This window comes from Molossus molossus, unplaced genomic scaffold (genome assembly GCF_014108415.1).
Source record: "Molossus molossus isolate mMolMol1 unplaced genomic scaffold, mMolMol1.p scaffold_m16_p_46, whole genome shotgun sequence".
Taxonomy (NCBI): Eukaryota; Metazoa; Chordata; class Mammalia; order Chiroptera; family Molossidae; genus Molossus; species Molossus molossus.
Window position 1 is genome coordinate 171,880 of NW_023425384.1, and position 12,574 is coordinate 184,453.

Below are 12,574 nucleotides of genomic sequence, written 5' to 3' on the forward strand. Positions count from 1 at the left end.
TATAAAATAATGACTGAAACAATAATAATAATTTTAGAAGGTAGTAATGCTAATTTAAATAAACTATAGAATAAGAAAGAGAAAAGAGAAAAAGAATTGAATTTTAAAAAACCCACATACCAAACTAACCACAACAACGACAGAAAAAAACACCCTTGGATCTGCTCTTTATGGAGATCACCGGATTTTGCTCTTATGTAGTTGGATCTGGACCCCTGGTGTGGGTCTCTGTCCTCTGGGGCAGTTGTCTGGTGCAGGCCAATGTGAATCTTTGTCCCTGCCTGGTCCTTGGCCTCCTGGCTGAAGCCCTGCAGGGCGCGGTCCCAGGTAGTCCTATGAGTCCTCCCCTAGCCCAGAGGCTGGGTCGCCTTTAGGGCTGGCCGCGCGTATGTATTTGTTCTGGCTGCTTTCTCTCCCCCCCCCCCCCCAGGCCCTGGGCTCTGCGGGGTATCAGGGCCAGTCAGGGTGGTTTACACAGATTGTCTTCAGGTGGTGCCTGTAGCTTATAGGAGGGGCAGGCAGTCTCTTCCTCTCCTTCCAGTGCCTCAGGTCTGCCTGGGTTGCTGGTGCCACGCCAAGCAGGTGAAAGCAGAAAAAGGGGGAAAGGGGTGGTAATGAAAAGAGAAAAAAGAAGAAGAAGAAGAAATGCTCTGCTTGGCTCTTCAATCTTTCAGCAAGGCCGGCTCACGATGGGTGGGGCTTCTGCCCAGGTGCCCACCCAGCCGAGGTCTGAATCCCCAGCACAGCAGGCACTGCCCTGGGTGCCCATCCGCACTGTTCCTCCTGGGGGGTGGGACACCTTCTCTTCTATAGCAGTGGGAGGAACAAGCCTCTTTTTCTAGGCACGACGTGGGCTCCCCTCTCCTTCTCTGTTGCTGTCTTTGGGCATCTCTGAGTGGGGCTGAGTTTCCTCTCTCCCAGGGGCAGGAGCTGCACGAGTTCACGTACAGGCTTCACAGTCTCCTCCCTTCTCCTCTCCATGGCCGCCTTGCTCACAGTATTTCTAGTCAGCCATTGTCAGGTGGTTTTACAAGTTCAATGCTCTATAGTTTAGCCTCTGGTCTGGTACTGTGTTTGGAGCAAGTACATGGAAATTCCTTAGGCTTCAGCCATCTTGCCTCCCAGTCCAGTAAAATAAACTCTGGACCTATCTTTTTCCTCAGTTTCTTTTGTTCATTAGATTCCACAAATAAGTCAGATCATGTGATACTTGTCTTTCTCTGACTGGCTTATTTCACTTTAGCATAATAATCTCCAGGTCCCTCCATGTCGTCTCAAAGGATAAGAGATCTTTCTTTCTTACAGCTGCATAGTACTCCATTGTGTACATGTACCACAGCTTTTTTATCCATTCGTCTACTGATGGGCACTTGGGCTGCTTCCAAATCTTAGCTATGTAAATAGTGCTGCTATGAAAGGAGGACAAGTTTATAAGTGAATAAAGAGAGAGAGATTTAAAGGATTCAAGAGAAAAATGGCAAATATATAAGATGTGCAAAATTTTTTAACATGTAAATGACAAGTCTCTGAGTAAGAAAACCCAAAGGAACACTAAAGACGATAACTCAGTAAAACATTCCTAAAATGTTGAACAACATAGTAAAAAGAGAATGTGGTTTGTTTGAGAAACTCAACTCTAACTACCAAAGCCAAGATATATTCTAGTAAAATTTCTGAACATTAAAGAAAAAGACAATATCACCACAGCATCCCAGCAAAAAGACTGACTTGATAATTAGATTATTGTCAGACATTCTTGCAGTTGTGGTTAATCCTCACCCAAAGATATTTTTACCATTGATCTTTTAGATGGAGTGGGAGGGAAAAAGGGAGAGAGAGAGAAACATCAATGTCAGAGAGACACATCAGTTAGTTGCCTCTCACATGAACCCAACCAGGGCTGGGGATCAAACCTGCAGCCTAGGTAGGTGCCCTTGACTGTGAATGGAACCCTCCACCCTCGAGTCCATGAACCAATGCTCTAACCACTGAGTCCAGGGCTCATGAGACGTTTTAATAGCAATGTTACGTGAAAACACAGTAACATATTAAGATACTGCAATAAAGCATGTAAGTGAAGGCGTGGTGGAATCAGAACACCCCATTCTGCACTCCCCATGAATCGAAGGACCCAGGCTCTGAGCACCGGTGTCCTAACATCGTGAAAACACAACCACAGCACCACCTGCGGACCTTCCAAAGGAGCCCAGCTCAGCCTGAGGCAGCCCCTGCGTCTAGGTGCTGACTTGCAGGAAGCGCAGAGGACGGGGGACGAGTAAAATCGCCCTGGCATCTGCACTCAGCAAAACCCAGACTATGGAAAACTCTGCGGTCAAATGGCACAGGCTTGTCAACATATTAATCGTTAGTGAAGGAAAGGGATGGAGGAGAGGCCTGTGGAGTGTAAGGGACACAAAAGACAGCTGGGCTGCACTGTCCGGGGGCTCATACTTGAGTGAATAGACTACACAGAAATACCCAGAAAGTGGTTTCTCAACAAGCAGGAGCTGGGATACGATTACCCTCCAGCAGAGAGTAGTGGGAACTAAAGGAAACGCGAGACAGGTGGCTTTTGACTGGCCTGCGGCCCACGGAGACCGCAGTGGCTGGCAACGTCTGCCTCTTGACCTGAGTGGTCATTAACGGAGATTTGTCTTAAGTGATTTATTAAATTATACGTTTGTGTTATCTGTATCTCAATTTTATTTTACATTTTTTAACAGTTTTCTGTTTTTGGGGGTTTTTTTAGGAGTGCAAATGAAAATGAGAATCTGAGCATTTGTCTTCTGAAGACTGCGGAGCCTGCCGCTGGACGAGGGGGAGGCGGGGACACTACTTAGGGGTTAGGGCTGCAGCACAGAGTGAACAGCCTGGGCTGGAAGGAGTCGGGGCTCAGGGGAATTTCTGGACACTGTCCTGAGAACAGGGACTCATGACATGTACCAGTAGGAACAAGAAGTGCAGAGGGTGAGAGATGCATGATCTCAGAACCCAGACTCTAGAATCAGGTCGGGGCTCTCCAAGGCCTCACGGACAGCGCCACCCGGTGCTACTTCGGGCTCCAGGGCGGAGCTTCAGCTGGGACCTTGTTGTGGGGCTGGTGAGAGAACAGCCCCTGAGACCTGCAGGGACAGTGATAAAAGTCTCACGTGGGAAGCCCCATCCCCACATTCCAGGGACTCAGCAGACGGTGCCACCCAACCAGAGCCCCCCTTGCATCTCATCCCATGACATCTCCCTGTCTGCCACCCAAAGACAAGGAGGAAGACATTACCTCGTCACCAGATGGCTGAGTCTCCGCACCCCCTGCAATGAAAGGGGAAGAGCCACACATCCATTAAGACTAACTGCCGCGATTACCCTGAGAGGCGGGGTCACCGGCATCTCTGCTCCCCCCACCCGGGCATGTCTCTGGCTTCAGAAGAGACTATTCCAGGAACACTGAGAAGTACAGTCAGCCTCCGCACCTCACACTGTCCACGTTGGGAAACGTGGGAAGTAGAGGAAACCACAGGACAGGGGGCAGGTCCCCCACCAGACTCACTACCTTTCCGAGCCCTGCAGTGAGTGGCGATCCCCACCAGGAGGAAGATTAGCCCGAGCAGGAAAGTTGCGGCTCCACGTAGCATCTTTCTCCAAGAATATTCAGGCGAGGCTCCTATGGGAAGCAGGTCCTTACGTCAGTGAAAACTCCCACTGTTTGGCGTACCTTCCTGAAATCCCAGAGCCTGTGCTGGGGAAAATCGGTTTGGAAATGGTTCCTCCACAGCAAGGCTTGAGCCATGGAGTTTCTGCTACTGACTCTTGCCGCCCATAAGAATGTCCTAGATACCAAGACAAAGCGTGAGAGGGTACCAGCTCCCAGCTCTGGGAGTAAGTGGGAGTGAAACCTGATTTCTTGGGAGACTAAGGAGAGATATCTGCTGTGCTTTCTCCCACTTTGACTCAGATCAGGGGAGACAGGATTGGTGTGTGACCAAGATGAATGAGGAGGCAACATAGGCTCCCACGAGTCGGTGTGACCCTGCGGGGGCCCGAGAGCAGGAGAAGCGGTTCTCACTCCACTCCACAGAGACGGGGCTCGGCAGGCTGGCGTGGTCAACCAGGCAGGTGTAGACGTCTCCCAGCTCAGGAGTCATTTCCAGCATCACCACTGTCTGGAAGGTCCAGTCTCCGTTGCTGATCAGGCCAGGGGACATGACCCCCGCTCTCTCCTCCTGCCCATTCCGGGACCAGCGGACTCTGATGTCCCCCGGGTAGAAGCCGGTCAGGGCACACAGCAGCACGTTGGGGTGCCCCAGCACTGGGGGCCGCTCTGGATACACCGTCACCTCTGGTTGCACTAGGAAGGGGGAGGAAACAGAGGCATGGAGGACCCCACAAAGCCAACATGGGAGTTTCTCTAGGGGCTCTCGCTGTCCCTGACCTCTCTCCCCCAGGAGGAGAGGGACATGTGAGGAAATCTGAGTGCCCCAGGCAGGACGTGGGCCTTGTCAGACACCCCGATCGCCCCGTGTTTGACAGCACACTGTCCTTAGAGTCCCTGAGAGCCTGGGGCCCCGGGGCCAAGATGACAGGGACCTGACCTGTGAGGACAGCGAGTGAGTGTGGTGGGGACAGGCCGTGTACACAGGCTGCCCTGCTCCTAGCCCAGGCATCCTGAAGCAGGAACTTGCCTGTGATCTGAAGAAGAGTGGTGGCCAGCTCACCTGGGGGAGACCGCTGATCCCCGTGGGCCTCACCTGCCGCTCACCTCTTCTCCCCACGGTGAAGGGTGCGCCCAGCGCGTAGTTGCGCCGGCAGAGCGCATCCACAGAAGCCCTGCTTCTCTCCAGGATGTCCGGCCGGCGGTTCCACAGCTCCACATCCGGCCGCCCCAGCTCCGTCAGGGCCACAAAGCCCCCCACGTCGCTGTCGAAACGTGCATACTCCTCCAGGTTATAGACGAATCTGACCACAAACCGCACCCGGTCGGTCCCGTTGGTGAAGTAACACTCAGCCTTCGCCTGGATCACGAAGTCTTCTGGAAAACCGAAAGAAAGACTATAAACCAACCCCACCTTCAGGAAACACACACCTGGGAAATTGTGCCAGATCGGACGATTTGAGAGGTGGCCCTGACCTCAGTAAACAGGCCCTGGGCCCCACCCTGGTTCTCCACCATCGGGAGAAGCCTGCGGCCCATCCTACCAGGCCAGCCACATAGGAGACATGTAATCTATTAACCCAAAGAAACAAACCAAAGAAAGTCCCGCAAGAATGAAAATTCATCCAGCAAATATTCATTCATTCATTTGACAAATTGTGTTGACTGCTTTGCCAGACACAGGGCTAAGTCTCTCCAAACCAGGTTTGCGGAAGCCCCGGGCTTGAACTCCCTTTATTATCAAGTCAGAAGGTCCCTCCCTACATGGAATCGTTCAGCAACAGCCTTGCCTGTATGTAGCTGGTTCATTCTACACCCCTCCCCCGCACACACACACACCCGTGTAAAGTGCAGGAGTGACCGAGGTGGGCAAAGCACTGCGGGACAGGCACATCGTGGGTGTGAAGTGACCTCCCCTTCTACCTCCATTCACGATGGGTTTTCTCCAAGAATTTTCTCCTGGGCCTTTTCCTTTGTACTCTTATTCAGAGATCTCGTCTCCTCTGTTGGCTCTAGTGAGACCATGACCTACCTCATGACCTCTACTAATGTTGGATGAAATGTCATTAATCATGACTTGAAGATGCCTCATCATCTCATCATCATCATCATCATCATCATCACTGGCACAATGCCTACATACAATCTAGTAGTTGCAATAACTTGGTAATGGGGATATAAGGTTAGCTTAAACCTTCTTTGGGGCCCTGGCCGGTTTGGCTCAGCGGGTAGAGCGTCGGCCTGCGGTCCAGAAAGACCCAAGGTTTTGTTCCCCCTAAGGGCACGTACCTCGGTTGCAGTTTGTCCCCGGCCCTAGTTGGGTCGTGTGGGTGGCAACCACTCGATGTGTCCCTTTCACATCGATGTTTCTCTCTCTCTCTCTCTCTCTCTCTCTCCCACTCTATCTGAACAAAATATGGAAAAATGTCCTCAGGTGAGGATAAAAAAAAAGAAACCTTCTTTGGGGGATTTTATATTAAACACTGCTATTTCAGATGGAATTTAAAAATCCAGTTCCATTTTCCATTCTGATTTTCTACTTTCAAAGTACCTTTCTAATATTGATAGTGATAAATTTGAGCCATGTATTAATTTTAGTTCCTCATTTCTAACCTGCTCATGTTCTTCAAAGTAATTTAATTTTCCAAAGCTATTTAATCAGTCCTCATAGGTTTAAAAAAAAAAAAAAAAAAAAAAAAAAAAGGTGTCTTATGTGTAGAGCATACAGTGTGCTATGTTCTGAATGTTATATCCCCCCAAAATTCATATGCTAAAATCCTAACCCTCACAAGGTGACGGTATCATCAGGTGGGGCCTTTGGGGTGCTTCAGGTCGTGAGGGTGGAGCCCTGGTGGACGGGCCCAGAGGCACCCCCGTGCCTTCGCCTGCTGGGCTGGGAAGCAGACCTCCACCAGGACACCACCACGCGGCTCCTTGGCCTCGGGCTTCCCAGCCTCCGAATCCTGAGAAAGAAATTGCTGTTGTTTGTAAGTCACCCAGTCTGCAACATTTCATTATAGCAGCTCTGACAGACTAAGGCAGTGATATTTGTCTTAGGTTTGAAGAACTGGAAAAGTTTAACCGACAGTCTGGTAAATAGCTCTGGGATAGGCCTCAGTTGATCTGAGTTCTTTCTAAATCCAGTAGTTTTGCAAAGAAACAGACACCCTCTGGGACCTGCTTCCCCCCTGGTAGAGGTGGTTTGGGTTCATGCCCAGCAACTCAGGTAGCGCTCAAAGCATAGTAGGTGAGAAAAGGAATAAAATGTGATTCAATGAACAATGACATTTATTAAAATTTTTAAATACACACAGGAAAAACAATGCTACATATTTGTAAAGCCACCCTCATACGTAAGACATGCCAGAGCCATGAGAAGAGACATCGGTGGAAGAGAGGAACCGAGAAGGGAGGAAGGGAGGAGGGCAGAGTCCTTGTCCTGACCGGGCTGCACGGTGCTGTGAAGGAGGGGCAGCTGCAGTACTTCCTACAGTAAAGATACATCCAAAAAGGAATAATAACAAATAAATAAATAATTTAAATTTAAAAAAAAGAGTAACTCCATTCTATGCGCTTGAGAACAATAATAAAAGGAAGCTCAGGTGGGTGAACAGCGCCAGTTGGCAGAACAGATCCCCCGAGGAAATGGCATTGAAGCTGAGACTTGGAAGACAGTTGAGAACTTGCTCTGGTCCCTGGGTTCCGAGGCTGCAGCAAGCACTGGGCGAGCTGCCCGGGTGGCGGCGCCCCTCCCTCCCGGGCAGCCGCTCACCCCTCCTCGCGCTGTTGTCTCGGGTTCTAACCTCCCTTCTCTATTCCCCCTGTGGTCAAACAGAAAATAAAAAACAAAACTTTTTTGCTTTTATTTAGATCTGGTTCAGATTTAAGATCTGGACTGAATTTCTTTTCATGTGTGCTGTTTAACGAACATTATAAGTTCAAAGAGGTTTCTATTGTCTAAAAACAACGATCTCCCACCCACCCCCAGGTTTGTTCCTCTTTCGTAGTTCATGAGACTTGGACCTGCAAAGGGGCTTTGTTTTTAGCACATTGCATCCTGTTTTCTGCTGGTAAATGTTTTCATGGTGCACTACGTCTTCAGGTTTGCGTAGCCTGTCCCCTCAGCTAGAAAAACAGCAGCAATAAGTACACGAGCCCTGTAAGCCAAGCTCAGGGATACTGCATTCAACCTCTCTTGTTTCTCAAAACTGCCTGATACAATTCTAACCATATAATATGGCCTTAATAAATGCCAGAAGAAGCAACTTTGTCTCCGGTTTCTCTTGTCCGTATGTTTGGACAGATACAGAAACAGTCACAGGCTTGGAGGATGGCAGCTTTCCTCAGACTGCTCCTGGCCGACAGTGATGCGATACAAACGAAAGCCAGACAGTTTCCCGTCCTCCTGCCTCCCACTCCTCCACTCTGTGACTCTGGTACAGGAAGTCCCCTTCCCGGTACTCCCTTGTGTGTGGTAAAGAGGAAAGAAATACTTCCCTGTCAAAGGGAGGAACTCTCTTTAAAGCCAGAAGCCACCTCCAGTCTTGTCTGCGGCCTGGGCCTGTAGGGGAAGGCGCCCCTGCCCCACGCCAATTCTTGCACACACCTGGGAAGGATCACCTGTTCTTACCTGGAGAGTCTCTGCCTTGAGTCACAGAGGAATCCAGCCCGATTAGATTCACTAGCAGAGCTGCCACCCAGGGAACCCACCCAGAACCCATCCTGCAAGGGAAGAACGGGGCAGGAAAAGCATCAGCCTCTTCAGAATGGGGCTTGCCCTTAAAAATTACTCACCCAGTGTATACCTTTCTGGCCTCCCCAGCAATGGAAACTCCCCACATTGGTAACCAATCAAGACAGAGAAGTTTTGCATCATTAGGTGCTGGGTAGAATACTTTTGGAAAGTTGTGTTATACCCATCAGGAACTTTATCTCTGCGAAATCACTGACAGCAGCTCAGGTATGTGGGAAATGGGCTGGGAGAAAAAGAAAAGGTATTCTACATAGTAGGTGGTCCTGGAAGAACTGGGCAGATTGTTTATCATGTATCCTGATGTCCTCGTTTAGCACTGTCCCTGTCCCGTCTCCCTTCCTACAGGGTGGTTGACACTGTTAATGAGACAGAAAGCAGACAGCATTCTGAAGCATATGCCTTAAGAGTAGTTCGTGAAGGGATTATCAGAGAAGAAAGAGAAAGGATTGGGAATAACCTAGAGAATATGGCTTCCTGTAAACCAAACAGGGCCACACAAGGGTGGGGGAGACACAAAGAGAGGATTCTCAAGAGAATAAAATGCTGCAGAAATGTTCAAGAGGATAAACATAAGAAAGCGTTTTATTGTGTCTTGTGACTGGTGGTACACCATAACCTTCATGGGACATGGAGTGTTGAAGGTCGAAGATGTACTTCAGAAACTGGACATGAGGAAATGAAGGCAGCAGATGTCAACAGTCCTTCAATTTTGGGAAATGAAAATAGAGAAAAAGGTGAGACTCTTGCTTGAGAAAAAAGTGACAACAAGATAAAATGACTTTTAAGATAGGAAAGACCTTAACAGTTTTCTGAAGCAAGTACAAGATATCTGTAGACAGGAGAGGTTGAAGATAAAAGGGAAAGAAAGAAATTTCCCCCAAAATGCTGAACGGAATCCAAGGATGAAAGAGATTGCCAGTCTTGACAACAAGAAGGGATGCTTCTTCAGATACAAGGATGAAGACAGGAAGATTTGGGATGAAAAAGAGGGAAATAAGGAGGCTCCAGCTGTATGACTTCAGTGAACTCAGTTTGGAATAAGGCAGGTCTTCTGCTACAATAAATGCATTTGGTAACTGAGGAGAGGCAGACTCCTTCCTCGCCAGGGTGGTGTGTGAGCGCGTGATCATGCCGTTAGCACAGAGCTGCCCGTACTCAGCACTGGGCTGGCCAGTGGGGAACAGACAATCTCTTGCCCTGCAGGAGTGGATAACCCAGGCGCAGTGACGGGGAAACAATCCACTGTGATGTCAGGAAGAATGAAGCTAACTTTGTGAAGTTTGAGCACGTAAAGAGAGTATTTCTAACTTACTCTAGAAAGAGTTTGTGATGAAGTTGATATTTGATACAATTGGCCTAACAAACAGAATTTTAGAATTCAAACTATTCCATGCATGTGGACAACAGAGAGATAAACAGTGAAACAAAAAAAAATTTATCTGGAATCCCTTAAAAATTACTTTTTTGGATACTTTTTAATTGAAGTTACTGTGGTGATATTGGTTAATAAAGGTTTCAGGTGTGCAGTTCTATAACACATCATCTGCATATTGTATTGTGTATTCACCACCCCAAATTAAAATTACTTATTATCCACAATAAATAAATAGATGCACGCCACTTCATTGAATGGGAGAAAATACAATAGAATTTTCTTCACCTCCCTAACGGAACACAGGCTTTGATGGGTATGTAAAGTGGGGTTATGGTGGCAGCTGCCCCGGAGACCCAGGAATATTGAGGTACGCCTTACCTGGCATGCCCTCAGGAAAGCTTCACCCATAAACAGTGATAGCAAATTGTAAATCAAAGGTTTACTCTATTATTCGCGGGTCAAATCCCCGACACCCCAACAGAGTTTTATGATAAGCCTCTCTGAAGCCTGAGACCCCAAGCAAGGTCTCCTGTTCCCTCTTGAACCCACTGTGCCACCAGCCACTGTGAATCCTGAAGGGTTAGAGTGTCTGAGCAGATGACAGTCACAAAGGGACTCTGACAAGGTGGCAGAAAGGGTTCAGAAGAGAAGTGAAATGCAGCTATGGAGCATGTTAACGTACTGTGACCCCCACTCTCGCTGAGCATGCCCTGCCCTGGAATCTGGCCCATTGGAATAAGTTCTCCCCTTGAAGATCATGAAAGAATAAAGAAAAAGATGGGGAAGTGTTCATCAGCTTCCCCTACTTCCTAGGCCCATGGGAAACGATACCTCCCAGCCTCCAGGACTGTGTGACTAGTTCTAGCCAATGGTTAGTGAACAAAACGTTTTTGTCAAAAAATGTAACTACTGCCCTGGCCGGTTGCTCAGTGGTTAGAGCATCGGCCCACAGACCAGTGAGTTCCGGGTTCGGTTCCCACTAAGGGTGTGTACCTTGGTTGCAGTTTGTCCCCAGCCCTGGTTGGGGTTGTGTGGGTGGCAGCCACTTAATGTGTCTCTCTCACGTTGATGTTTCTGACTCTCTCCCTCTGGCTAAAATAAAAAATGTAACTACCATTGCATGATTCTTTCTCTCTTCCTGTCCCAATTCAACCAAGACAGCTTGGTGTTGAAATGTGGAATCAGAATATAGAAACAGTGTAATTAGCTGCAGCATCATGGGGCACCACCCGCGCCCACCACGCGTGCTGTAGGGATGGGAGGTCACTTGGGTTTCATCAGGGCGCTGGGGGTTGCTGGTTACCACAGCCTGGCCTAACGACCTAACTCATGCAGGACAGTACGGAACACTGACCCCCTTCACCACCTCCCTCAGGTAGATTTCAGTGATCACGAATGACGTCTGACCACAGGCCAGAAAATCATAGACACCATGCAGAGCAGATGACCGTGACTGAGTCCTTCCAGAGCGGGTGGCTGGCCGCTCCCCGGGGGGAGGGAGTGTGTGAAGCGGAGTAAAAAGGGGGCAGACAGGAGCTCAAGGCACTGTGTTCACTTCCTCTCCTTCTTACACACTCGCACTTTAGTCTTTCCCACGTGTCTTCGCTCATTTGGCAGTGGAGAGAAGCATTTGACTGGACGCGGAGTGGATAAGATGATCAGAAGCAGTAAAAGCCTGGGAGGGCACGAGAGGCACGGAATCGAAACCTTATCTCTCCCCTGCAGGAGAAGCACCCTGGCTGGCGTCCGCACTGCTCGCAGGAACAGAAGGGAGGCCGGGAGGGTAGAGATTGGAGGGAGGCTTGAATTTGGATTTAGAGGGAAGAGAAGGCGTTGTCAGATGCCTTGGGGGTGAGGGGGCAGAGTGGAGGACATGGATGCTGGTTCAGACAGTAACTGCTCTTTCTTCCTTCTGGGGTGAATGTTTCCAAGGCCCATCGACACTAAGTTTGGACTTGCCTACATTGTAATAAGAAGAACCAATATTTGTTAATTGCTCATAATGAGTCGGTTTTCTAAGCACTATATGAATGTGTCGGTGTGGGGGGGGAGAAGGACAGAGAGGAAGAGAGAATCATCACAACAACCGTTCGCAGCAGATACTGTTACGATCCCCATTTTATAGATGAAGTAATGAAAGAATGAAGCAAGGGTCACATAACTAGTACGTCCACAGGCCATGCTCGTTCCATTGCACTGTATTTCTTACTTGGGAACCCGGGAAAGCTTTATTCTAAACCTCAGCATCTCTGCAAAGATAAGATGCACACGGGGACAACATAACTGAAGAATTTTATTATAAGCATTTGGTGTTAGGACAGAGCTCCATCATACCCTGTCTCACAAAAGGAAGCCGATGGTCTCGGGCATCCCCGGCAGGGAGAGGCGCAGCGTGTCTGCAGGCACTAAGCAGAGAAAGCAATGCCGCCTGTGAGTTCCTCTTGCCATGGCCCCTGAGTCATCTCGCATACACCGCAGTACCTGATCCGTGCAGTCGGAAGCTTTGTGGAGTCATTTTCCACACTTGGTGTCTGTGTCTACAGGGGAAGGGCCTGGGCTCCTGGCTCAGCAGAGAGACTGTCCAGTTCCGGGAGACAGCTGACAAAGGGAGAGGCTGCGGCCTGGTTCCCTGCTCCCACATTTTTGTGTTCGTGTTCTATTTGTATGAGCTTGAAAATAAGGGGAGGCATTTTTCTCTTTTATCCAGCCTGACCTGAGCCCAGAGTCCTACCTAACACAGACATGATCTCCTGTGCTGTTTCGCCCCAGTTCGTATTTTGCATTTCTCTTCCTCTTTCTC

At 49.0% G+C, this 12,574-nt stretch overlaps 1 protein-coding gene across 2 annotated transcripts; it reads right to left on the minus strand.

Moving 5' to 3' along the window:
- Positions 1-2,836: 2,836 nt before the first annotated feature.
- LOC118616804 (HLA class II histocompatibility antigen, DO beta chain-like) lies at positions 2,837-8,413 on the minus strand. Of its 2 annotated transcripts, none has more exons than XM_036242239.1 (6): positions 8,277-8,413; positions 4,754-5,023; positions 4,061-4,342; positions 3,548-3,658; positions 3,275-3,306; positions 2,837-3,122 (listed from the first exon to the last, which is right to left on the minus strand). In XM_036242239.1, the coding sequence occupies exons 1-6, from the start codon at positions 8,365-8,367 to the stop codon at positions 3,075-3,077; spliced, it is 834 nt and encodes a 277-aa protein (XP_036098132.1). In that variant the 5' UTR covers positions 8,368-8,413; the 3' UTR covers positions 2,837-3,074. The 2 variants fall into 2 exon arrangements, with proteins under 2 accessions (XP_036098132.1, XP_036098133.1); XM_036242240.1 differs by lacking the exon at positions 8,277-8,413 and adding an exon at positions 6,430-6,503.
- Positions 8,414-12,574: the final 4,161 nt, after the last annotated feature.